General features: G+C 33.1%; 1 protein-coding gene across 1 annotated transcript; it reads right to left on the minus strand.

Moving 5' to 3' along the window:
* Positions 1 to 5,581: 5,581 nt before the first annotated feature.
* LOC112762424 (zinc finger CCCH domain-containing protein 66) lies at positions 5,582 to 9,162 on the minus strand. Its single transcript, XM_025808257.3, has 2 exons — positions 8,785 to 9,162; positions 5,582 to 8,097 (listed from the first exon to the last, which is right to left on the minus strand). Exon 2 carries the CDS (start codon positions 8,057 to 8,059, stop codon positions 5,954 to 5,956), a length of 2,106 nt encoding a protein of 701 aa, XP_025664042.1. The 5' UTR covers positions 8,060 to 8,097; positions 8,785 to 9,162; the 3' UTR covers positions 5,582 to 5,953.
* Positions 9,163 to 26,857: the final 17,695 nt, after the last annotated feature.

A 26,857-nucleotide genomic window follows, 5' to 3' on the forward strand; every position in this document is an offset into this window, starting at 1 on the left:
TATGCGAGATATGATGGAAATTGAGAGAGAACAGTATCGTTTCCGAACAGAGGAGATCAGGGACCATTTTGTCCCCTGTTAGAGTTATCAGGGACTATTTTGTCCTCCGTTAGAGTTAACGGAGTAAAGGATCTAAATGACTGACGGAATTAATTATTAGAGATCAATCGAGTAATTAATTTTAGTTAGGAACTAGAATGTCCAATCTAAAATTCTTTGAGAACCAAAATAGGTATATACTCTTTTTTTTATTTTATAAATTAAAAAAAAACAAAAATTATTTTATATTTAAATAGACTTTTAAAAAAAGTTTTTAAGTATTAAAAATATTTTTTGTTTTATTTTTTAAAAAAAATATTACTAGCTTTTTAGAAAAGTGAATAATTTATTTTTTAATAAAAATATATTTTTTTTAAAGACGTATTTAAATATATTTAAAATTGAACAACAATAATTTATTTAATTCAAACTAGCACTTTAATAGGTGAAATTATAGGTAATTTTTTGTTGAATATGGAATACAATTTTATTGGGCATTTGATGAGATACCATAGTCCATAGCAGATATGGTTTTCCTAACGCAAATTTTTCTATATTCCATATTTGAACGTAAAATTATTAGTTAAAAAACAAAAAGAGAAAGAAGTATTTGTAACTCTAACTCACTATGTGCTAGTTTAGATTGGTTTTATGAATTAAAAAAAGTAATTTTTTAAAAAATAAAATATTTTTATTTAAATTAAAATTTATTTGGATACATCTTTTTAAAAAATATTTTTATTAAAAATTATTTACTTTTTCTAAAAACTAATAATATTTTACTTTAAAAAAAATAAAAATAAAAGACGTTTTTAATACTTGAAAATTCTTTTTAAAAAGTTTATTTAAATATAAAATAATTTTTATTTATTAAAAAAATATTTTTAAAAAAAATAAATAAATAAATATTTTTTTCAAAAATCAATCCAAATAGATTAGATATGTTGGTGATTTTTTTTAGGGATAAGTATTGTTTTGGTTCCTGACGTTGAGGGTCCGAATCGAAACAGTCTCCATTGTAATTTTTTATTTAAAATCATCTTTAACGTTTTTTTTCGTATTAAAATAGTCCTTTTAATTTTTTTTAGACAAAAATACTCTCACCACTACCAACACAATTACCTCCTCCACCACTACACCACCAACACCAATACCACCACCAGCACCACCACCAGCAACATCAATACCAACACCAACACCAACACCAACACCACTACCACCGCCACCACCACCAACACCAACACCACTACCACCACCACCACCACCAACACCAACACAAACACCACCACCAACACCAACCACCAACACCAAGAACACCAAATAACAGCAAACAACACCAAATCAAGAAGCAAAAACAGAAAACAAGAAAGCAGAAGCAAGAAAGCAGGAAATAGAAAGCAAGAAAGCAGAAGCAAGAAAACAGGCGGCGAGGATGCGAGGCGGAGGCGGCGAGGCGGAGGCAGCAAGGCTGAGGCGGCGAGGCAGAGGCAGCAAGGCTGAGGCGGAGAGGCGGCGAGGTTGCGAGGCGGACGCCGTCCCCGTCCCCCTCCCCCCTCCCCGCGTCCCCTTCCTCTTCTTCTCCGGCTTCTTCACATACAGAGCCGCCGTCGCTGTCCCCCCCCCCCCCCTCCCCCCTTTCCCCCTCCCCCTCCCCGCGTCCTCTCCCCTTCCCCCCACCCCGAACCCGCGTCCCCTTCCTCTTCTTCTCCGGCTTTTTCCACTTTCCCTCCTCCCTCTCCTCCATCACCACCACCACAGAGCCGCCGTCGCAGTCCCCGGCCCCCTCCCCCCTTCCCCCCACCCCGAATCCGCGTCCCCTTCCTCTTCTTCTCTGGCTTCTTCTACTTCGCCTCCCCTCTCCTCCATCACCACCACCATAGAGCTGCCGTCGCCGTCCCCCTCCCCCCTACTCCCTTTCCTCCCATCCCCTTCGTATACCTTTTTCCTCCCCCCTCCCCACCCAAACGCGTTTTCTTTTTTTTTTAATTTTATAATTTTTTTAATATAGTAGGAGTAGTTTAGGAATAAATTAAAAAAATTTATTAGAAAGAACGATTTTAAAATGAAATGCAACATTAAGGACGATTTTAAGTTAAAAATTACATCAGAGACGATTTCGATTCTGATCCTCAACGTTAGGACCAAAACAATGCTTATCTTTTTTTTTTTACGATAAATCGTGTGTGCCATAAGTATATCTTTACATAAAATATTTTCAATTTCGTTACTTCTATATTATTTGTAATAAATACTGTTTTGATATTAGTATTTTTTTTAATAACTAAATACGATAAATCGTGTGTGCCATAAGTATATCTTTACATAAAATATTTTCAATTTCGTTACTTCTATATTATTTGTAATAAATACTGTTTTGAGATTAGTATTTTTTTAATAACTAAATGCGTTATCTTTTGTTTTGTTAATTAAAAATAACTTAAATACATAATTAATTAGTAATAACTTTATTTTTATATTGATATCAAAATATTTAATATATAAATATTATTTTTTTAAAATTTTATATATAACATTGTATATCCATTTCTATATCGGAGTTTATTGTGTTTAAAAATTTTAATTAGGTTCACAATCTTAAAATGATACAAAACCTTATCTAATTATTAATTTTGGACCTCCCTCTGTCCAACCTTGTACATGTTCACATACATATGTTAAGTTTCCGGTTACTTCACAACAGACCTAGCTAAGAATAACTTTAATTAAATTATTGTAAGCCAATGAACGAAATATCAACTTTTCATTGTCCATAGAGTTGTCAATTTTCGTTTTTCTGATAAAACATTGAGCTGGCAATCATGACCAAAATCATTTCAAAGGTCTAAATATGGTAGCGTTTGTTTTTATAAATTGGAACGAAGATAGAGATATTGAAATTTAATATTATATTTGATAGTTAGAGATTAGAATATAAATTTTAATTTTAGAATATAAAATTTTAATTTTTTTAATATTTTTAAAAAATTAAAATTTTTGAGATAAAAATTAAAATTTTAATAATATTTTTAAAAAAAATATTTTTATTTAGCTTTTTAAATTTTAAATTTATTCATCAATCTTAATATTTATCTTGAACTAAATATAATAATAAGATATAACTCAGTTCAGAATATTTTACACTAAAAATTTTACAGGCCTTAAGAAAGAGGATTTGAATCAAGATACTCTTTTAGAATTAAAAGCATAAAATAGAGCAAGTAATAGATTTTTTAGTTTCCTATAATTGTAAAAGATAAATGAAGAAAGAATAATACCAGCAAATATTCTGGTTCAACTTTGAGATGAGATACAATAAAATCTACGTTCAGTCTCCACCATAATTGTGGTGGAATTTCACTATATCAATCTCAAGATTACGATCATAGTTTCAAGACAAAGACAAAGACAATCAAACTAAACCGATTAACTGCCAAGACAAACAAAGCACTTCACTGTGCTTCACAAACTGATTTTCTAACAAAACAACCTCTCCAAAGCAGAACCAATCAAGACTCGAACAAACTAAAATTATGTAATTTTTTTTTTAATTTAAGATATCATTCATAGGCTTTTTCTAAATATTCTCTCACAATATCATATGTCTTTTGTTAGTACTAAAAAGACTCAAAATTGAATATAAAAAACAAACAAAGATAAAGAAAAATGACGCTCAATTGTGCAAAGTTTTCTTTTCGAATTATTCTTCTTGAGTGTCCTCCAATCTGATTCTTCTTCTTATGTCTAAAAACCAAGTTCATGCTAGCCGTTACAGCAGATTAATTTACATTTAAGATAAAATCCTTTCTTTTCTTTATGCAGCTGTAAATCTTTCCTTAAAGATGATACTATCCTTTCTTTTAACAGCAACACACCTTCATAATCACTTCAAATCTTGTTTTTAGTTTTAATTGATGATTCTTTCCAAATCTGTTCCAATTACTACAATAAGCTTACTTGCTGTCCATAATCATCATATTGTTATGTTTCCTTTTTTCATTTTTTGCAACAACAATGTCTTTTAATTTGACACTAAATAAGTATTTATATCCATTTTAAAGATGAAATTTTATAACATATTAAGTCAAGCTATTAATCAATCAATCAATATAATTAATTAAATGTTTATCATCACAAATAATTGTAAAATCATTTTTAGATTTAACATACACCAAATATAATAATTTAGTCTCTGTCTCTTAATTTCTATCTCGCAATCTTAGTCTCTCAGTTTCATTCTCTCTTTCAAACACAATCTAAGTGATGTTGTTCAATGTCTTAAGCAAAATAAATAAATAAATTGTTTTAGTTTTCCTTTTATTCATGTTGTCTCTTCTTATCGACTTAAACTTTTAGGATGAGTGATTTTATAACATAATATTAGAATTTTATGTTCGAAAGGTAAAAAATTTGATTCTTAGTAAGTCCAAAAAAAAATTTTTAGAATGAGTAATTTTATAACAAATTTTAAATAAAAAAAAAAAGTTAAACTTTTGTAATTTGTTTTCTTTATAATCTCATATCACTGAATAGGGAATATGTGAAAAAAAGAAAGAAAATTTTAGAATAACAAAATAAGTTGCAATTGAACAGCAACGGAAACTATTCTGATTTTCAAATAATTGAAAAAATAAAATAAATTTAGTTTGTTAAAAGCATATCTTTAACTAGCAAATGCAATTAAAGTTCTACATTCTTTGGGAGCTGCAACTGTAGCTGAGTCAACTTATGGTTATAGATGGAGCAAAATGAAACCAGAATCAGTGAATCACAAATGTATGCTCATTCACGATTCTGCGTGAATCCAAAAAGAAAAAATCAAACAAAAGTTGAAAACTAAATGGTTTTCTTTTTCAAAATTTTTATCTTACAAAAAGTAGTGTTGTTTACACATAACAAGTGGCATGCATATAGTAGCTCACTAGCTCAACAATGTTGAGAAAAAACCTCATTGGACCGACTTAAAAAGTTGTGTGGCTCAGAATTGTTTTACAATAAGAGAAAATCTTATGCCATCATAAGTACTTTTATTCAACACGACACACATAAAGACCTGTGTTAGGGGTAATTGGGTAAATACTATTTTCTTTAAAGAAAATGACAAATAGGTCCCTAACCTTTTGTCCAGCGGACATTTTTGTCCCTGATCATTGAAAAATACTTTTAAGTACCTGACCTTCACAAAACTTGGACGGATCAGTCCCTCCGTCCAAATGCCTCTGTCAGGGACTGATCTGTCCAAATGCTTCCGTTAGGGATTGATCTGTCCAAGTTTTGTGAAGGTGAAGGACTTAAAAGTATTTTTCAATGGTCAGGGACGAAAATGTCTGCGGAGCAAAAGGTCAAGGATCTATTTGTCCTTTTCTCTTTTCTTTATCTGCAAAGTATATCACTATATCATGTGAAAATTGGAAAGATTAAGTTTTGCCCAAGATGAATTAAGATTCTTATTCCATTGCTGCAATAATAAGAATAACTCAGAACGGCAGCAAAAACAGTTAAAACAGCATACAAAACAAACTTAGAAAGATGAAAGGGCCATGAATGAGTTAAAAGCAAATTGGGAATCGGCATTTATATAAAATATTACATCTTCACTACTTTGTTTAACTTTTGGCATAAATTGAGAGTTGTAACTTACAACTCAATAGATGATAACTAATAACAAAATAGGATTAGGGGAAAAAAAATCAAATTAATTAATTACCCTAGACTAAAGGGTAGTTGCTGACTTGCTGGAGCACAAAACAAGCATCCAGGTCTACATATTCTTGCATTTTGAGTCTAATCTTACCTTTGGTTTACACCTTTTCCATCTAATTAAGTTGTATAAAAACTCAAATAAATAAATTAGCAAATAAATGAAACTGTTGAGAGTTGCAAGGAAGAGCCGCAATCCAATAATTAGCATTTAATCTCATGCCACCAGTTGCTCCTGGTCAATGTACATTTGCTCCAACCATGCTGGAATCACATCTGTTCCATTGTTGAGATGACATTGCAGCTGTTGCTGATCTTCGGCGCTAAACTGGCCGGGCTCTGGCTGTGCCGGAGCGTCCTTCACAAGCGAGCTAACCCAAGACACGTCCGGCTCGTCAACTTTTGCAGCTGACATTCTGGTCGCAGCCCTGGGCGAGGGAATATTGCTGCTGCTTCGAAATCCAAAAGAAGCAGATTTCCTCAGCTTGTTCAGCTCTTCACCCTGCATCGGCCAGTCCAATTTTCCATCATGAGAGCCCCAATGAGAATATGCCAAAGAAGGCTTTGCTGCCACAGAGGTGGCCAGCGAAGGAACCTCAGAATGACGGTTTCCCATGCTGCGCTCGATGAAGCTCTGGCTCCGCTGTGAAAAGGCAGCAAGTCTTGGATTAAAAGCCAGTGAAGTCGGTTCCCCTGATGGATCAACCCTGGATTTTGGGGATCCAATCACTTTCGGAGAAGGAAGGCCAGAAGAATAGCCTCGCAGCTGCTGATTCATGTTCTGGCGCATCTGCAATCCAGTTGGAAGATGTAACTGAGGTCCTGCAGCATCAAATGAGATTCCATTGAATTTGGACAAAATTGACGGGTCGACAGACCCAAAAGTGTCGTCAAGGTTAGTAGGCGTCACTCCTGAAAGCCTATTTAGATCTGCAGCACGATCGCCCAAAGAATAGTGATAAGATGGATTATTATTAGTCAAGGAATTTCTCCAACCAGAAGGGGAGGAAAGACCAGTCATCTCATCCATCATTAGCATAAGCAATTCAGTATCCGAATTAATATCGCTAGCAGCTAAAGCAGTTTTCAATCTGCTGCTTCTAGGAAGCTGCAGGGTTGGGATGTTAGATTGAGTCTGCCACATGGATCCGGAGAGAGGAGAGGAAGATCCAGAAGGAGTCAAAGGCGGTGTTGAAGCGGGTGGTATCATAACGGATGGAGAACCAAGTGTTATTGGGCTAACTGGACCCATATCCAATGAAGAACCACTGGAGTAGGATCTAGGAGATGGCATAGCCGAACCAGTAGAAGCATAGAGGGGGCGAAGCTCCTCAGGCTTGTGAGCAAAGAAGCAAACTCTTCTTGTACATGCACCCTCGTCCTTGCAAAGCCGGGTCCGGTACTGGGCAGGATGAAGCCAGCACTCGAAAATACCATGTGCATACTCGCAAAAATCTCCCTTGCTGCATGACCCCTTACGGAATTCAGGACAAGGCACACAGCTATAATGGTATTTCCTTGGATCGCGTCGCCTGGCATTTTCCCCTGGGTGAACAAAGGGACACTCGGTCCAATCATGAGAATAAGCCCTTGAACAAGGCTTCACCTTGAATGTATACATCCTGAACTCGTCAGTACCATATATCCCGTTCTTTATGTCAGGAAGAGAGTGATCAACAGGATAATCCTTCCTCTCAGCCGCATCTTTCAACACACGGGGCATGTTCACCGCATTTTCCCTTTGTTGTTCCTCGATTTGGCCAACTACATCCTCTAACGTCTTGTCAGTACCAACTGTACCTTCCAGCATGGCTTGCAGCACCCTCTTCCTTGAATTGGGGATAGAGTTAGCCCCAGAGACAACCAAATCGCATGGCCGGTTACCATTTGAATCAACAGTACTAACATCTGCCAATGATTCAAGCAAAAGCTTGACAACCTCAAGGGAAGCAGCAGAACCCCCAGCAACAGCACAATGAATTGCAGTAGCCCCATCCGAGCCACTAGCCCTGTTAACATCAACACAGCCAGTTCCAAGAATATAAGCCAAAACTCTCAGGCTTCCAAACATAGCAGCAACCATAAGTGGTGTCCTCTCTTCATAACCCACTTTCTTTGAGCCAAGCCTCCTTCCAAACCACGACCCAGCCTCATCAACATCACAACCCTCTTTCTCAACTGCATCTTTGAACCCAATTAGGTCATCTGCAGCTGCAAGTTCAAGCAAAGCAGATATCTTTTGATGCTGCCCTTCTTCTCTTCCATAATCATCCTCCATAACCAAACCAGTTTGAGTAGGTTTCCTCTTGGAACCGCTGCACATGGATGTATCTTAATCTTCCCTTTAGGGCTCAAAAGAATCTGAAATTTTCACATAAAGAAAACAGGTTCAAGATACTGTTGCACCAAACATGTTATACTTCATATATAAAGCACAAAAAAAGTGAAAAACTCAGTTCAATCTAACAAAAACAGAAACAGATGATAGGAAAATTAAGGTGGCATATTATTCCCCCAGTTTGTAATCAGCAATTACTGTTTGAGCAAACCTAACTCGATTCATAAAATTATTATGAAATCATGCATATTATATCAAGCAACCAAGTTACCAAAATCGTGAATCACTAACGAATTTGTAACAAGCATCCTATTTTCACTCATTAAGATTATTTATAGTCACACATAAACAGATAATCATAAAAATCATTCAATTAAAAGAAGATAACAAGAAATCGCCGCAGACACAACCAAAAAAAGCAAATACAACCTGTTCTTAGTTTGAAAGAAGGGGGGGGGGGGGGGGGAGGGGGATGGGAAATAAAACATGTAAAATCATATCAACGATTCTCTTTCATCAATTAAAATACACTAATACCTTCCATTACCTCAATAATTTTCTTAGCAACCAAGGAAAAGGAAAGAAAAAGAGAAGGAAAAAAAACATATAAAAAAAAACATACAAAAAAAAAAGAGAAAAGTTCCTTTTCTATTTCTTTTCAGCTCAATTTTTCAGAGAGAGAGAGAGAGAGAGAAATAGAGAAAGCATACCTTAACAAGAGAAACACACAAAGCAAAAGAATGAAGCTTTGTGTTAAAGAATGAATGAAGCCCTTTGAGTCTGGTTTTGTTGCAACAGCTTTTAAATTGGTTGAGGGAGGGGAAGGGGGAGAGGGCTTTTTTTGAAGAGAGAAGCGAAGACTTTTCTTCTTCTACTTTTCCTTAGTTTAGTTTAGTTTTTGATTTTGTGTTATCCTTTTTTTTTTATTAATTTGATTTTATGGTTTTGGTCAAAAAGTGGAACCCACCTAGCTGCCTCACCAGTCACCGGTTCCTCCACCTCCATACCAATTCCATTTATTTGTTTAATTATTACCAGAAAAACATGAGTCACATAATCATAGTTTAAATTTGATGCACAATTAATATAATTTTTTAGCTTGTTATTGTGAAATTATGGATGGGTGGACAGATATGGATTGATAGATAAGTACTTCTCATAGTCAGACTTTTGTACTTCTTTTCTTTCCTGTTGTATGTGACATAATTAATGGAAGTAATATAAAAACTAAAAAATATATCAATAATATAGGTTTTGAATTTAAAATACAAAAATTCTATGAAGAGGAGTTAATAGTTTTAACTTTTTAAGAAGAGTAAATTACTATTTTTACTTATAAAAGTTGAAAATGTTGATATGTTTATCTATAGAAGATAAAAATTACTATTTGTACCTATAAAAATAGCTTTTGTAAATAAAAATGTAAAATTATTCAAACTCTAAAAAATTAAATAAAATCCTTAAACTATCATTTTATTCACCACTATTACCATCGTCTTCTCCTTCTCTCTCAATGTTTTCAGTGACCCAATCTCACCGCCTCGCCCTCCTCCTCAACCGTCACCCTAATCCCTTTGCCACATACTCCCCCATCGATGTCGGTCGCGACTCAACATTACCAGCACCACCATCACCAACATAATCATCTAACGTATGCTTATCTTCTAGATCTAAGGACGCTGCGAGCAGTGTGAGCGACCCATTGGGTTGGGTAAACCGTCACTATCGTTAACCTCATCATCCTCACCATCTTTCATCACTATCAAGCTTAACTGTCTAGCCCTGGAATTCATAGAACGTGTGAAAGAGGCTTCTGCATTACGTATCTTTGCTTCCACTATTCGACGATTTGGATCGGGTTTCAGAGAACCGGATTGGATTTTCTCCGCACACACACTCAAAGGCTGCGACTTTTTCAAGGGTTGATCGAAAAATAGTGTCTGAGAACGACCCAATTGAGTCCTTCTTCAATTCCATTCAAGTTGTGAAGGAATCGGTGTCCCCTTTAAAAATGGGTATTCGGAAAGCTGTAAAGGATCTTGGGCACAAGAATAAGGGTACGAAAGGTATTTATTTGATTGCCCAGGTGAAGCAAGATGGTGAATTTCATATCTGCGATGTGAAGAAGAAGAGAGTGTTGTCAATGAAGGTTCTCTTAAAGGCTTTCTTAGGTATTTTTCTCATAGAACTCAGTGAGTGATAATGGAAATGTGAATGTGAATGGTGTTGAGGTGGACAGAAGGGTGATAGGTCTTCTTCTTGCACCAATTGCTTGAAGTTTGTAGTGACTTGGTCTTTGTTGGTTAATGATTTTCTTCAAGCTCTTCCAGCTTCTTTCAAAGCTGGTAGGGGAGGAGGCGACGGGGTTGGAGTTTTGGAAGAGGTGGAAGGTGGGAGGAAAGTGAAGCCTGCGGTTGAGAGATCAGAGTCGAAGAGGTGGAGGGAGGAGGAAGAATGGTGATGGCGGTGGTAGTAATGGTAATGGCAGCAATGATGGTAGTAGTTGGGGAGGAAAGCGGTGGCAGAATTTGGGATTGGAGTAGCTGAGAACATTGAGAGAGAGAGAGAGGGGAGAAGGAGAGACGATAGTAGTGGTGGAGAAAAGGGTAGTTTAGAAATTTTATTTAATTTTTTAGAGTTTGGATAATTTTTCTTGCAAAAGTCATTTTTATAGGTACAAATGGTAATTTCCGTCTTCTATTGGTAGATATGTCATCATTTTCAACTTTCATAAATAGAAATGATAATTTACTCTTTTAAGAATAACAACAAAATACATAAATTTAAAAAAATAAAATATTTAATAAATACCTTAAAAATACTCGTTAACAAATTATAATAATACTGTATAAAAGAATAATTAGTTTTTGAATGAATAATATCAAAACTAAAAAATGAGTTTCACTTTAAAATAAATATGGCTTCGAATAATTTGTGTAGTATTTATAGATTTTCATCTAAATCTTTGTTTTATGTTTTTTGTGACTGTAAAATTGCATATAAAAACGTAAAAAAACAGATAACAAATTAAACTCAATTTTTTTACCTTAAAAGAGTCTTGAGATTCCTTCTGTTTACGAGCACTGTGAATTGACTATAATTTTATTAGAATAAGTTTATTTTTGAAAGAAATAGAGTCATTGATGAAAGTAAGATTCTCGAACTAATTTTTTATTTGGCTAAATATTACTGCCTGACCCATGCTAAGTTGTCTCAGGTATAGACGAGGGTGGGTAACTTTATAGAAAAATAGGTATGTTGGTTGTTCCCTAAATCTTCATCCATTAAACTTAATTCAGATAACTCTATTATTAAAGACGAGAAAGCGACATGTGAAGAAACTTTAAAGACCATGAAAATAAATTTTAACAGCTTATAGTGTTAATTTGGGCATTTGTACAATAACGTTTACTGAGTTTTGAGACATTCTTTTAGAGCTAGATCTAGCGAAAAATATGAATTTTTTTCATGTAGAGTAGGACTGACAATATATACTCTGTTCGAATAGGGTTGTCTATTCGATCTGCTGCGAATAGGGTAGGATAGGGTGCGATGCGAGTTTGTCTGTAGATAGAGTATGGTACGGATTCAGGGTATATCCTAGCCGCACTCTATAATATATGTAAAAGTTATGTATGTAGTGAAAAAAATGAGTGTTGAACTCATAATTTTTTTTATAAAAATTTGAAATAACCACTAATCTAGTTGATGATAATATTATTTGTAATTTTATGTTGGATTTCTTTAACATTTTATTGTTTTTAATTTTAATTTGAACTTAGTTTTTTATTTTCTATTTTATTAATATGTATAAAATTTGTTATGGTTGAATTTTATATTTGTTTGAAAACTTTTTTTTTCTGTGGATAGGGTTGGATATGATAGGGTTTAGAACGTTAGGATGCAGATAGGATTAGGGTTGAGAGATTCTCAACCCGCAGGTACCGCGGGTAGGATAGGGTAGAGTTTTAAGAAAGTTTTCAACCTGTGAGTAGGATTAGGGTAGAGTCCAAACCCTACCCTATCCTACCCATTGTCAGCCCTAATGTAGAGATGGTAATTGACTCAAAGTGATTCTGACTAGAGATAGAAATATGTCAGACGTCTGCCAAAATTCTGCAACCTAGTCTACATTCGATTTGACCATGTCTAACTTATCAAAAAATAGTTTTATATTTAAATTAATTTAAAAACCTAATTTTATCAATAGGTCAGGTCCAAACTTACAAAATAGTCTAATAGACCTGTCAAATTTTCTTGAAAATTCATTAAAATATAAATAAATATAGAAATAATTTGTTATAATTAAAATATTTATTAAAATTATTAAATTTATTATATATAATTTTTTATATTTTAAATATTTTAAAAATTTATATATTATTATAAGGATTGAATTTAATATATTGTAAAAAAAATACTTATTTAGAAGAAACAAATTTTTTAAATATTTTTATTTTTATTTTTATTTTGATAAAAAATTATATAGATTAAGTCTTTTATCAAATTTTAGGCCAAGTCAAACTCAATAACAAATCAGATTTAATACTTAAAAAAATCTATTAGACTAATTAAATATATTATATGTCTGATCTGTTAAAAATGAAGTATAATCTGACCTGACGTATTTTTATCTCTAGTAGCAATGTGTCTTCAAGATTTTAATTAATCTTCATTCTTTTATCAATTGTTTATAAAAAAGTATGAAAATAAAAAGACATAAAAGGTAACATCAAGGGCTTGTTTGGGTGAGTTTTTAAGAAAAGATCTTTTTTTGAGTTATTTTTTTAAAAGATTTTATAAAAAAGTAAAAGTAATTTTATATTTGGATATCTCATGTAAAAAGATCTTTTTATCTATCAATTATGTTTGGATATAACAATATAAAAGTACTTTTTATTTATTTATTACATGAAAAACATCTTTTTTTTTTAAGAAAAAACATCTTTTAAAAAAAGATGTAAATTACAACTTCTCAAAAAAAATATTTTTTTAATTTTTCTAATACTTTTATTTTTATTACTCGAAATTTGTCAAATACACTAAAAAATAAAAAAATATTTTTTATTAAAAAAATCTTTTTTTTATCAAAATAATACCGTCTAAACAAACACTAAAACTTGAAATATAGATTTTTGATTACCAGTTTACCACTGAGTTTGAATTATATATATTATAATATTTAAGCTGATGTTATCACGTAACAAAATATAGTGAGCTTAACACTTATTTTCCCATAAGTAAACTACTTGAATAGATCTCTCTTTCACTCCTATAGCTTTAGCTCTTTTATCTTTTTCTTCTTTTGTTTTCATAATCTAATTTGTATACTTTCTACGAGAGTAAACCATTATTTTGATTCATAAAAAATTAAAATATTTGATAAATTTATCTATAAATAATAGATAGTTTTATTCATTTATAATAAATACACAAATTTATTAATGTTTTAAATATTTTTAGATAAAAATAATATAATAGTTTCCTTTTATTAAAAAGCATTTTTTTTTTCTTCTAGCCTAAGTGCCCTCATGCTAGCATATAATAACTACAAAAGTTAATTAAAAACGGAAAATGTTGGACCCAATTCACGGGGTCAATGACAAGGTTTAAAAGTAAATAAAATATATAGCATGTTCCTTTTCATCTTAGAAACGGACAGGAAAATAATGCTAGGAAGCAGTCAAGGGTCAAAATTATCGGCTGATTTATCCGTATGTTGTTAGGATTTTTTATATATAAATAAAATAATATAACATATATAATTTTAAAAAAATTATATTTTTTTTATTTTTTACAGTTTTTTTTTTGCCATGACAACTCAATAGTTAAATTTTTATGTTTAAAAATATTATTTAAACATTAAAATTAGTTACTAATTAAAATCAATTTTTTTTATTAGAAATAAGGAGATTTGAATTTGTAATCTCTTAGGTAAATATAAAAAGATTATGTCATTTGAGTTATAATTTATTGATTAATTAAAATCAACTATTATATATTTGTATATAAATATATATATAGTTTAACATGTTTATAATATGTATTTTATATTATAATATATATTTTACTCTAATAATTAATTTTACTATATATTTAATATAGTTATTTTATATTTATTATACATCTCGTTTAAATAAAAACAATAAGAAATATGCATATTCTTATGGTGTAAACAAAAAAAAATAAGAATTTAATTATCACATCTTATGTTTGTAAATGAGATATGTAGAATTCGAAAAAAAAAAACACATTGTTTATTGAGTAAAACAAAATCTGCATATATACAAAAGTCGAGTTAGGTTGAATTTTAAGAAGGGACCAAAAATTAATTTTATAATAAAAAATAAAATAAAATATTTAAAAAAAGACTAAACTAAAATTTATAAGCAATTTATAAAAATAAAATTTTAAGTTTGTGGGAAGCCATTGCATGAGGCTCCGTCGCATATATATTTTGTTGATATAGTTAACAAGATATGGTGTTTGTAGTATGTTTTGGACCGATTCAAAACGTAAAATAGAGATAAATTATATCCGTTTGATGTTATATTTTAAGGGTTATGTTACACATTTAAATATTTTTTTATTTAAGTTTTATTTAAGTAGGTCCAGCGCTAACAAAAACCACCATCATTAAAAGAGCGTTATTACACGCGCTTTACTTCTCCTCCCTCACGCTTCTTTTTCTTTCAAATACACGCATACGTCATCTTCTTCGTCTTTCAAATCCATGTATACCTCCTCCTCCTCTTTCTCCTCCTCCTCCTCCTTCTTCTTCGCGCACGCAGATTCTTCTTCTGCTTCTCCTCCTCCTCCTTCTATTCTTCTTCTTTTTCTTCTTCTTATCTTTCGTTATCGTCATCACCAACAACACCAACATTTTGTTAATAGATTATTTTTTCAATCAAATTGAATGGAATACAATTGATAAATTGAATTGAATTGAATGGACGCATGTGTTCTGAATCTGAATTGAATTGAATTGAATTGATAATCTCTAAATTGTAGATAGAGGTGTTTCGAATTTGATTTTATATAATGGATTATGTTTCGTTCATTCAGTACTATACAATTGTTTCACCATGAGTACGTGTTCGGTTCATTATACAAAAAGCTATTTGAATTTGATTTTATATAATGGATTTTGTTTCGTTCATACAGTACTATACAATTGTGTCACCATGAGTACGTGTTCGGTTCATTATCCAGAAAGCTGTTTGAATTTGAATTTATATAATGGATAATGTTCCATTCATTTAGTATTATACAGTTGTTTCACCATAATAACATGTTCGGTTCATTTCTGTTCTGCACAATTCAAAATTCTTCCTCCTCACCTTCTACTGCTTCTTCACCAGGGAGAGAAGCATGAAAAGACAAAAAAATACAGTAGCAATCAGCAACAACAACAAAAGAATGATGATAAGAAGAAAACCGTGAAGAAGAAGGAACGCGAAAAAGAAGAAGGAGAATGAGGAGGAGGAGGAACGCGTAGAAGAAGGCGAAGAAGAAGAAGACGCTCCGTGCGTAAACAAGCGCGAGAAGAAGAAGAAGAAGAAGAAGAAGAAGAAGAAGAAGAAGAAGAAGAAGAAGAAGAAGAAGAAGAAGAAGAAAGCGAGAAAAGCGTGTGACCTAAAATTGTTTGGATGCCAAAATTATTTGGATGTAGAGAATATCTCATATTTCAATCCATATAGTTCAATTTGATTTAAACGACTGATATTTATTTATATCTATTTGAGTTTATTTTTTAATCTAATTTAATTCAAATTATTGTAATTTAAATTGAATCGACTTATTTAATTTTAAAGAAAATTAATAATTTGAATTAAATTAAATTACAAAATAAATTTAAATTTATACCATACAAATAGTAATTATTTGAATATAATTAGATTAAAATAAAATATAAAAAATAAATCTAAATCGTAATAAATTGCTTTATAAATAGATCCAAACTAATATCATATATATATATATATATATATATATATATATATATATATATATATATATATATATATATATATATATATATATATATATATATATATCTATATATATGGAAAGTTCAATAGTGGCATGGAAAGTGGTGGCTAAAAATGACCAAGAGTTGACTAGCCTATAGAAAGAGGACATGTGGTGATTCAATGAGTTGAAGACGAATTTAGGATGCTCCAACTCTTTGGAGGTCTACCGTGCTCCATATGCTCCAGCGCATGCACTCAAGGATACGGATTTGGATTCTCTAAAGTTTGAATTTCACTTTAGAGAGTAAAGTGTGATCTTCTACCCTTAAATAGTTTCTCTTTCATATTTATTATTGGTCCCACCTATAAAATCAATGGTGAGAGATCACACTTTACTCTCTAAAGTGAAATTCAAACTTTAGAGGATCCAAATCCCAAGGATACAAGGAAGGTGATCATACCACTGTGGTGGAATGCATCTTATTATTATTATTATTATTATTATTATTATTATTATTATTATTATTATTATTATTATTATTATTATTATTATTATTATTTTACTTATATTCAATTTATTTTAATTTTAAAGTCACTCATTTTAAAATTAATTATATTTTATTTAACTATAAATTTTATTAAATATATACAAATTAAAAAGATAAACAAAAAAATTATTAATCATAATTTATTTTTTTATGATTATATAATATCTATTAATATTATTTTTCAATAAATACTTGTAGTATATAATAATAGGTAAAAACTCACATGCAGTTATTTTCATATGAAGTTAATAGTTGAAAAATTTTAGATAATATTTAAACTTATGCAAATTATTGCGCTCCACACCAGCCTAATGGACGTCAGAACCGAACCGGTGTAAGCCTACTGGGTCACTCGGTTATTGGTTCAATCGGTGAGTCACTTGTCGAACCGGTTAACCCGGTATAATTAAATAATTATATAAAATTTAATTATTTTTTTATTATAAGTACTTTTATTTTATTTTTATAAAAATAATTATCATTTTCAAATTTTAATACTTTATTAATTAGTTTATATTTATTATATTATTATATTGTTATAGGTAAAAATTCACATACAGTTATTTTTATGTGAAGTTGATATTTAAGAACCGTTAGATGATTTAACAAGTTTGACTAAATATTATCAAAAAATTTTCAACTATTAACTTCTTATAAAGACAACTGCATGTGAGCCTTTACCTATTATTATATATTACAAGTATTTATTGAAAAAATAATATTAATAGTAATCATAAAAAAATAAATTGTGATTAATAAATTTTTTTTGTTTATCTTTTTAATTTGTATATATTTAATAAAATTTATAGTTAAATAAAATATAATTAATTTTAAAATGAGTGACTTTAAAATTAAAATAAATTGAATATAAGTAAAATAAAAGATTGTTATATATATATTATAATTTGTCTATAAAATAATAGAAGCATTCTAGCATAGTCGTATGGTCACCTTCCTTGTTTCTATGAGGATAAGGATTCAAATCTTTACTAAAGCATTTTAGAAAATTTTTTAAATATCACAAGCTTGATACTTGGCAGTGTTGGAGCATATGGAGCAAGATAGACTTGCAGAGAACTGGAGCGTCCTAAATTTATCTTCATCTCATTATATCACCACATATTCTCTTCTTATAGACTAGTCAACTTTAGCCACTTTTAGCCACTACTTTCTATGCCACCATAGAACTTCCATATATATATATATATATAGGTGATTGCTATGGTGCCTACAAATGTTTGCCTAACTTCCTAAAAGGGTTAAAAATCAATATTTAATTTTAAAAGTATAAAAATAAATAATTATTAAATATTCAAAACTTACTATAATAAGTAAAATAGGAAAAAGTTAGGCACCATACTATAGGCACCATAGAATTCACCATATATATATATATATATATATATATATATGTGTGTGTGTGTGTGTTGTTATAAGTACTGCTATGTGAATTTTAGGTGACATTTTCCCTTTAAAATCTATTTTATATCAATTTTATCTTTTATGTTTTAATATATATTTTGTGTGTTATTTTGTGTTAGCTAGTTGTGTCTACTAACAGTTTAATAGAGTATAATTCTAAGTAATAAATTAAATAAATTTAATTTTAATATACAATTTTACAAATATTTAATTTCTATGTACTTGTAAAAATTTTAAAATTTTATTTTTAAATATCGAATAAATCGTTTCAATTAAAATCATAATTATACTTTAGATCGGATTTTTTTTTCAAAAATAATTTAATCTGCATTACAAACATCCCTATCTAAAAAAAGTCATAATCTATTCTCTTTCTGCTATAATTTTTTATTATTTCTGCAAATTCACTAACAATTGGATGATATAATTCTGTAAAGTCCTTCGGAAAAAGATTTTCCATTACGGGTAGCAATTCTTCGCCTTCCTTGGGTAAGCTGAAAATGAAACAAAATCAAAGTGAAAGTTTAATTAATATGAATTACATAATATTCTCTTCCTTCTTTTTTTGTGTGTGTGTGTGTGTTTCAATTGAAAACAAAAATTTAAATTGAAAGAGTTAGAATATTAAGAAAAAAATGTCTTGTTTCTTAGTGCTACATTAAAGTTTGAATTTTGAATTGACGATATTAATAACTGACTAACCATAGATCATGGTGAAAAGAGGAGCCATTATAGGCTCGGACTAATGTGAAATATGTAATATCTTGTGGGGTCACCATAACTTTTGTTAATCTCATCTGTTGGGAGTCCAATGTAGTTATATGATTTTGTTGGGAGCTATTGGTAAATAACAGAATAAATTACTATTTGTATCTATGAAAGATATCATGTAAACCCCGTTAGATTAGTAAATAATTAGTCAATAAATTAGTTTAAAATAAATAAGATTAGACATATGAATATTATATCAAATTAGGATAGAGCTCATCGAAACGAAAATTTTGACACTAATTTCGAAGAAAATGGTCCAAGATTGGATTGAATGGGCTGAACCGGTTGGACCGAGCCCAAATAGGACCGTGGGCCCAACCGGCCCAGCAATTAAAATGAGCCACGGGCTCTTCTTTCTCTCCACTTTCTCAACGAAGTATAAAGCCTTCCAGGGAAGGAAAGAAGAGAAACCCGAACGTTTACGGTAAATTCGATTTGTCGTAACTCCTCTATCCGAGCTCCGATCGCCGCACCATTTGTGGCCACACGTTCACTGCGTCGAGCTCTACGTTTCTACCAGAACAATTTTATAGATAACTTGCTATTTTATCTCAGCCTCTTCATCCCAAATTTTTGGAAAATTTAGTAGAGATGTTGAATTTCTTTGTTCTTTGATGTTTTAGGATCCAATTAGCTTGAGGAAAACGTTCACTCTTGCCTATGTAAAGTTTGGGTAAGGTGAGAATACCATAATTATATTTTAATTTTATTGAATTTGAGCTTTGAGTATTAAATTGGGTATATATGTGTTATAAATGTGTATTAGGTTGTGAATAAATAATTGGAGCTTGAAATTGTGAATACCAGAACTTGGAGGAAGCTGTGTAGTTGAGGTTTTGGGGCTGTGATTGGTTTTAAATAAATTGCCTTGATCCTTACGTGGAAATCAGCCAAGGTATGTTTTAGGTTTCTTGCATTTAATATATAATGTTCTGTGAAAACTTAGGCTAGATGACCATAAGGTAAGCTGGAATGCAGGAGTATATTTAATGTTTAGTAATTTAATGTTCCGGACCCTCAATTTGTTTCCAACTTGTTTTAAGATGAGAATTGGATTCGTGATGTTTATGCCATTCAAAGAACGGGTGAAAAATATTTTAAATCGCAGAAGTTATGAGCGTTGGAAAATCATACCTCAAAACTGCCATTTCTTTTGTAATACTGCAACTTTGCTACTACATCTGCCTTTTTTTTTTCAAAAAGAAAGCACGCCCACGCGTATGCGTGGCCGACGCGTACGCGTGGAGTGGACTTTTGGCGATGCGTACACGACTAGTCCATGCGTGCGCGTAAGGCGCAAACAAGCATGTCCACACGTACGCATGACAAAGGAACGCACGCGCGAGTTGCAGTTTTACATTCCCATGCGCACGCATGGGCTCTATTTAAGCAAATATGGTTTTTAGCATTCTAACTCTATTTCAAACTTCTAAACCTCCATTTTCATTCCTTTAGTCATAAATAATAGTGTTAAACCTGATAATCAGATGAAGTTAGGAAATGAGGATAACTTGGAGAGGAAGTAAAGCTGAAAAGTGATGAATTGACTATGAAATGTTACGGATGATTATGAATGACACTTGGATTGATAATCAAATGAATGATCATGTATAATATTTGGCTTGATTGATTAAATGATCTGAGATACGAGTTTCCCTGGGTTAAGTACCGTGGCTTGCCACCACGTGTACCAAGTTGAAAACTTGATACTCTATTGACCCTACGATGTAAGGGTGACCGGGCACTTATAAATTCCCAGGAATGTTAACCCCCCATTGAGCAATATTGATTATTTGAGTAAAAGTTATGCATAGACTCTTGGGGATGCACGTCGAGGAACAGTCTAAGATTTTTGGACTTGTCAGGTTGGCTGGATAACCGACAAATGAGCCTCATCAACCATAGGACAGGCATGCATCATATGCATACTACTTGAATTACTTGTTTGTGCATTAATTGGGTGTGCCTAAGTGTACTTGCCATGCTAAATGTATATTTGTTACTTGCAGTATTTGTAATCTTCTTGTGCTTGCCTTTATCTGTTTATTTATCTGTGAAATGTTGACGGAGATGGAGGTATGGAGGAATGTCAGTATGGGACTAAGATTTAAGGTTAAGTTAAATTAGGCTTAGATACTCTTAGAAAACCACCTCTTATGGCTTCTGTTTAATACTTTAAGCTCTATAATCTAAGTGTCGGTGTTCTAGGATTGCCTCTGGCATTCCCAGGACCTTATATATTATGTGTGTGACACATTTACCATACTGAGAACCTTTGGTTCTCATTCCATACTATGTTATTATTTTACAGATGCAGGTCGAGAGGCATCTCGTTAGGCGTCTGGACACCTGAAGCGAAGTGGTTACTGAGTTATTTTGTTGTACAGTGATGTATATATATGTACTTAGCTTTTTCTCCGCATAACTTATTCTTTTTGGTCCTCTTAAAGGTTTATGGAGAGACATGATTTTGTTTATGTACTTTTGGGTTTTGAATATGTATATATGTGTGTGTGTGTGTGTGTGTGTGTGTGTGTGTGTGTGTGTGTGTGTGTGTGTGTGTGTGTGTGTGTGTGTGTGTGTGTGTGTGTGTGTGTGTGTGTGTGTGTGAATATTCTCCAACCAGTCTTGACTTCGCGGGCTGATGTAGGGAGCTTGTTATCTCGTATCTTTGGCATTCTATTCCTACTTTTATAATCTTACGTTTAATGGTTATAGCTTCCTTAGCACGCAAGTTAACTCGTTTCTTAAGCGTTACGCTTTTATTTCGCGATTTTTATTTCCTCTATTCTTCAAGGCTCCTAGTGTATTATAATCTTTCTGCTATTACATGTACACATTTTATTTTAGAAGTCGTAATACCACACCACCTCTGTTTTATGACTTAAGCGTAAAACTCAGTGTGGTAGGATGTTACATTATGGTATCAGAGCAGTTCATTCCTATAGAGCCTGAGAGACAGTCTGATTATGCTTCTATGCATTCTCTGTATATTTGATTATGTGCTATTAGGATATCTGACTGATATATATGGCATAAACATTTGTGAGCATGCATTTGGAACTTAAAGCATTAGACTTGCGATATTGAGACTGATCAACTTAATATCACTTGTTTGGTGTATATAGGGACCAGATGTCGACTCGCAGACACGGTCGTGGGCCAGGTAGAGGTAGGATAGGCACCGTTACTCCTGGCCCAGCAGGGAATGATCCAGTAGACTTTATGGCTGCCCTGGGAAATATGGCTGTGGCTATGCAGGCGACAGCCGAGGCACTGGGTAATTAGATAAACCAGGGTAATCATGGGAACAATAATAATGAGGACGGTCCTATGACACTTGCTACATTTCTGAAAGTTCACCCTCCGACCTTTAGGGGAACCTCAAATTTCACTGATGCAGACAATTGGATTCAGGCTATGGAACGGGCATTACAAGCTCAATGACGAACGGATTTTTGTCGGTAAAGAATTTCACAAATAAGTCCTCGTTGCTAGTATAGTTTCTAAACCAACAAAGAATCATTCCGTACAAAAACTTGTTTGTCACTAAAGCAAACCCAATAAAAATAAACTGAAGTAGTTAAACCTCGGGTTGTCTCTCAAGGAATTACAGGGAAGTGTTCTTGTTATTGGTTATGAGTTTTCTGGGAAATTTTAAGAGTTGGAGAATAGAAAAATAAATGATTGTAAATTAAAGCAATGAAAATTAACAAGAGAATTTATATAATTAAAATAAAAAGCGTTGGCTAGGAAAAGATTAGTCGGAAGTTCTATCCTTGTTGGATTTCCCAAGATTAATAGTAATAGGCTGTTGTTTCTACTTAGTTAACCGTTACAGAATAAAGGAAAGTCAAGTAGGGAGCCAACTTCTATTCACAAGTCCTAATCCTCTTCCTTGGGAAGGATTAGCGTTAGTGACTAGAGAGCCAGCCAACAATTTTCAATTACAAATTAACTCTTGAGTCTTCCAACTTAAGGGTCTCCATTATTAATCAATTTCAAAGTCAAGTTAGAAGCCTACTCCATTGACATGGATGCCAATTTTGCATACATGTAAAGGGAGTAGAAAGAAGACATGATAATTGGACTCAATTGAAAATAATCAAGAAATAATGAAATTAAATAGAAAAGTATCCTTGCATTAATTAATTCTAAAATCGAAGGTATCCATATAACTCTAAACAAAGTAAATGAGGAATAAAATGAGTAAAGGAATAGGAAATAAACTAGAATGATAAAGACTTCAATGGAGGTAGTAACTCTTTTCAATATCCAACTCAAAAGCATAAAACTAGGAATCCTAAAACCTAGAGAGAGGAGATAGCCTCTCTCTCTAGAAAACTACATCTAAAACCCAAATTGTGAATAATGAGAAGTGTCCCCTCATTCTTCCACTATGCAGCCTCTAATCTGCATTTTTTGGGCCGAGAACTGGGTCAAAAACAACCCAAAAATCGCTGGGGGCGAATTCTGATACGCTGAATTTTTGTAGATGCATGCGTGTGCGTGATGCACGCATGTGCGTCACTTATCTTCAGAGCAACTATGGTAAATTATATATCATTTCGTAGCCTCGGATGTTAGCTTTCTAACGCAACTGAAACCGCCTCATTTGGACCTCTGTAGTTCAAGTTATGGTCAGTTAAGTACGAAGAGGTTAGGCTGGACAGCTTAGCAATTCCTTCAACTTCTTGTATTCCTTCCACTTTTGCATGCTTCCTTTCTATCCTCTAAGCCATTCCTGCCCTATAAACCCTGAAATTACTTAACACACATATCAAGGCATCGAATGGTAATAAGAGAGGATTAAAATTAGCAAATTTAAGGCCAAAGAAGCATGTTTTCAATCATAGCACAAAATTAGGAAGGAAAATGTAAACTCATGCAAATTATATGAATAAGTGAGCAGAGAGTTGATAAAAACCACTCAAATTAGCAAAAGATAAATCATAAAATAGTGGTTTATTACTCAATAGGTTCCTGAAGAGCAATGGGTTGAATTTGGAACTTATCAGTTGCAAGGTGAGGCTCAATATTGGTGGCAGGGAACACGACGTATCCTGCAGCCTGATGGTACTACGATTCCTTGGGAGATTTTTAGGATAGAATTTTTTAAGAAATACTTTCCTAATTCAGTTAAAAATTCCAAGGAACTTGAATTGATGCAATTAAAGCAAGGCCAGATGACTGTTACTGAGTATACTAACAGGTTTGAGGAGTTATGTCACTTTTCTTGTATCTGTTAGGGTGCGCCTGAAGATTTTGCTGAGTGGAAGTGTATTAAGTATGAGGGAGGTCTTCAGAGGGAGATTCTGGGATTTATTGCACCAATGGAGATTAGAGTGTTTTCTGAATTGGTGAATAAGATTAGGGTCGCAGAGGAATGTGTGAAAAAGGCAGCAGCAGAGAAAGAAAGTTTGAGGGTGCCTTTTTAGAGACCTTCAGGGAGGAACTTTGCTCCAAGAGGTAGGAAATTCAAGTGTGGAGGCTTTGTTCCACAACAGAATTAAGGTCAGGGTAATTACAGAAGGCCGAATACTAATGTTAATCAGGGAAGAAGGTTTGGAAAGCAACCACAACAGGATCTGAACTGTCAGAGGTGTGGAAAGTATCATCCTAGAGTACCGTGCAGATTAGGACTTGGGGTATGCTATTTTTGTGGACAGCTCGGGCATATGGCCAATAATTGTTCGGAGAAGAAGAAGTATGAAATAGGTAGAGTACAGCAGCCGGGGAGAGTATACACCACTTTTGCAGCAGGCACCGAGGGATCTAAGACACTAAGTAGAGGTAACTGTGAAATGACTGGAAAAATCTTAAATGCTTTATTTGATTCAGGAATAACTCATTCATTTATTGCATTTGAAAAGGCTAATGAGTTAGGATTGAGGATTGTGGTTTTAGGTTATGATTTGAAAGTGCATAATGCTACTCATGAAGCTATGGTGACTAGGTTAGGATGTCCACAAGTTCCATTTCGAATACAACATCGTGAGTTTGTGCATGATTTGATTTATTTGCCGATGACTGGTCTTGATCTTATTTTGGGATTGGATTGGTTATCCAAGAATCATGTTTTGCTTGATTGTTTTGAGAAGTCAGTACAGTTTATGCCAGAAGGGTCAGAAGCGCCTGTTGTGGTGAATAGTTACTATTTGAACTCTATGATAGTAAACTATTCTGGAATTAAATGTCAGGGTATTATGTTATTAACTGCGGGAGTATCAGATGATGATCAGAGTTTAGAACAGATTCCGGGTGTATGTGAATTTTCAAACGTGTTTCCGGATGATATTAATAAATTTCCACCTAACCGGGAGGTTGAGTTTGCAATTGAGTTGGTACCTGGAGCCGGTCCGATTTTGATTACTCCTTACATGATGTCATCTTTAGAAATGGCTGAATTAAAAGCTCAACTGGAAGATCTATTGGGTAAGCATTTCATTCGACCAAGTGTTTCTCCGTGGGGAGCACTAATATTACTGGTAAAGATGAAGGACAGAAGTATGCGCTTGTGTGTCGATTATCGGCAACTGAATAAGATCACTGTGAAAAATAAATATCCGCTACCTAGAATTGATAACCCAATGGATCAGTTACAGGGTGCCGGTGTGTTTTCTAAGATTGATTTGCGATCCAGGTATCATCAGATAAGGGTTAGAGATGGAGATATTCCGAAAACTGCTTTCAGGACACGTTATGGTCATTATGAGTATACGATAATGTCTTTTGGATTGACTAATGCTCCGACAGTATTCATGGATTATATGAATAGGATTTTCTGGTCGTACCTAGACAAGTTTGTTATTGTCTTCATTGATGATATTCTTGTTTACTCTAAGACTGAAGAAGAGCATGCTGATCACTTGCGAACTGTGCTGCAAATTCTGAGAGATAGGAAGTTGTACGTTAAGTTATCTAAATGTGAGTTCTGGAAGAGTGAGGTGAAGTTTCTTGGTCACGTAGTGAGCAAGCAGGGAATAGCTATGGGTCCTGCTAAGGTGAAAGTAGTAATAAAATGGAAGCGACCAACTTCAGTGACAAAGATAAAGAGTTTCCTAGGTTTGGCAGGGTATTATCGAAGATTCATTAAGGGATTTTCACAACTCGCCTTACCTTTAACTAAGCTAACTAGGAAGGATACGCCTTTTTTCTGGACTCTGGAATGCGAAGAGAGCTTTCAATCACTGAAGCAAAGGTTGACTACTGCACCCGTATTGGTATTGCCTGAGCCAAGTGAACCATTTGAAGTGTACTGTGATGCATCATTGAAGGGTTTAGGGTGCGTTCTGATGCAGCACCGAAATGTTGTAGCATACGCCTCACGGCAATTAAGGCCGCATGAGATGAACTACCCGACTCATGATTTAAAACTTTCTACTATCGTGTTTGCTCTGAAAATTTGGAGGCATTATCTCTATGGTGTTAAGTTTCACGTTTTCTCAAATTATAAGAGTTTGAAGTATCTTTTTGAGCAGAAAGAGTTGAATATGCGCCAGAGGAGGTGGATGGAACTTCTGAAAGATTATGATTTCGAATTAAATTACCATCCAGGAAAAGCGAACGTTGTGGCAGACGCCCTAAGTCAAAAATCTTTATATGCAGCTTGGATGATGCTACGGGAAGAAGAACTACTAAAAGCATTGCAAGGTTTGAGACTAGGAGTTAGGAAAGAATCTGGAATTCTGTGTTTGAGTCAGTTGCAGATTTCAAGTGATTTTGAATGAGAACTTTTGAAGGCTCATTAAGATGGTGAAGCATTACATAAGGTGTTACCAGAAATTGAACAGGGAAAGCAGTGGAGAGTGTCAGAAGGTAGGGATGGTTTATGGAGGTTTAAGAACCGGATTATTGTACCAGATGTCGGAAACCTACGGCAGAGTATTTTAGCGGAAGCTCATAAGAGCGGATTTTCAATTCATCCAGGAAATACCAAAATGAATCAAGATCTGAAAGCGATGTTCTGGTGGCTAGGAATGAAGAATGATGTGGCATTGCATGTATCTAAATGTTTAACGTGTCAGAAGGTTAAAATCTAACATCAAAGACCATCAGGAACCCTTCAG

This window comes from Arachis hypogaea, chromosome 17, assembly GCF_003086295.3.
Source record: "Arachis hypogaea cultivar Tifrunner chromosome 17, arahy.Tifrunner.gnm2.J5K5, whole genome shotgun sequence".
In the NCBI taxonomy this organism is placed as follows: Eukaryota; Viridiplantae; Streptophyta; class Magnoliopsida; order Fabales; family Fabaceae; genus Arachis; species Arachis hypogaea.

What these genes read in the sequence shown, in the direction of transcription:
- LOC112762424 (XM_025808257.3), bottom strand. Translation starts at nt 8,059, where the DNA reads ATGTGCAGCGGTTCCAAGAGGAAACCTACTCAAACTGGTTTGGTTATG.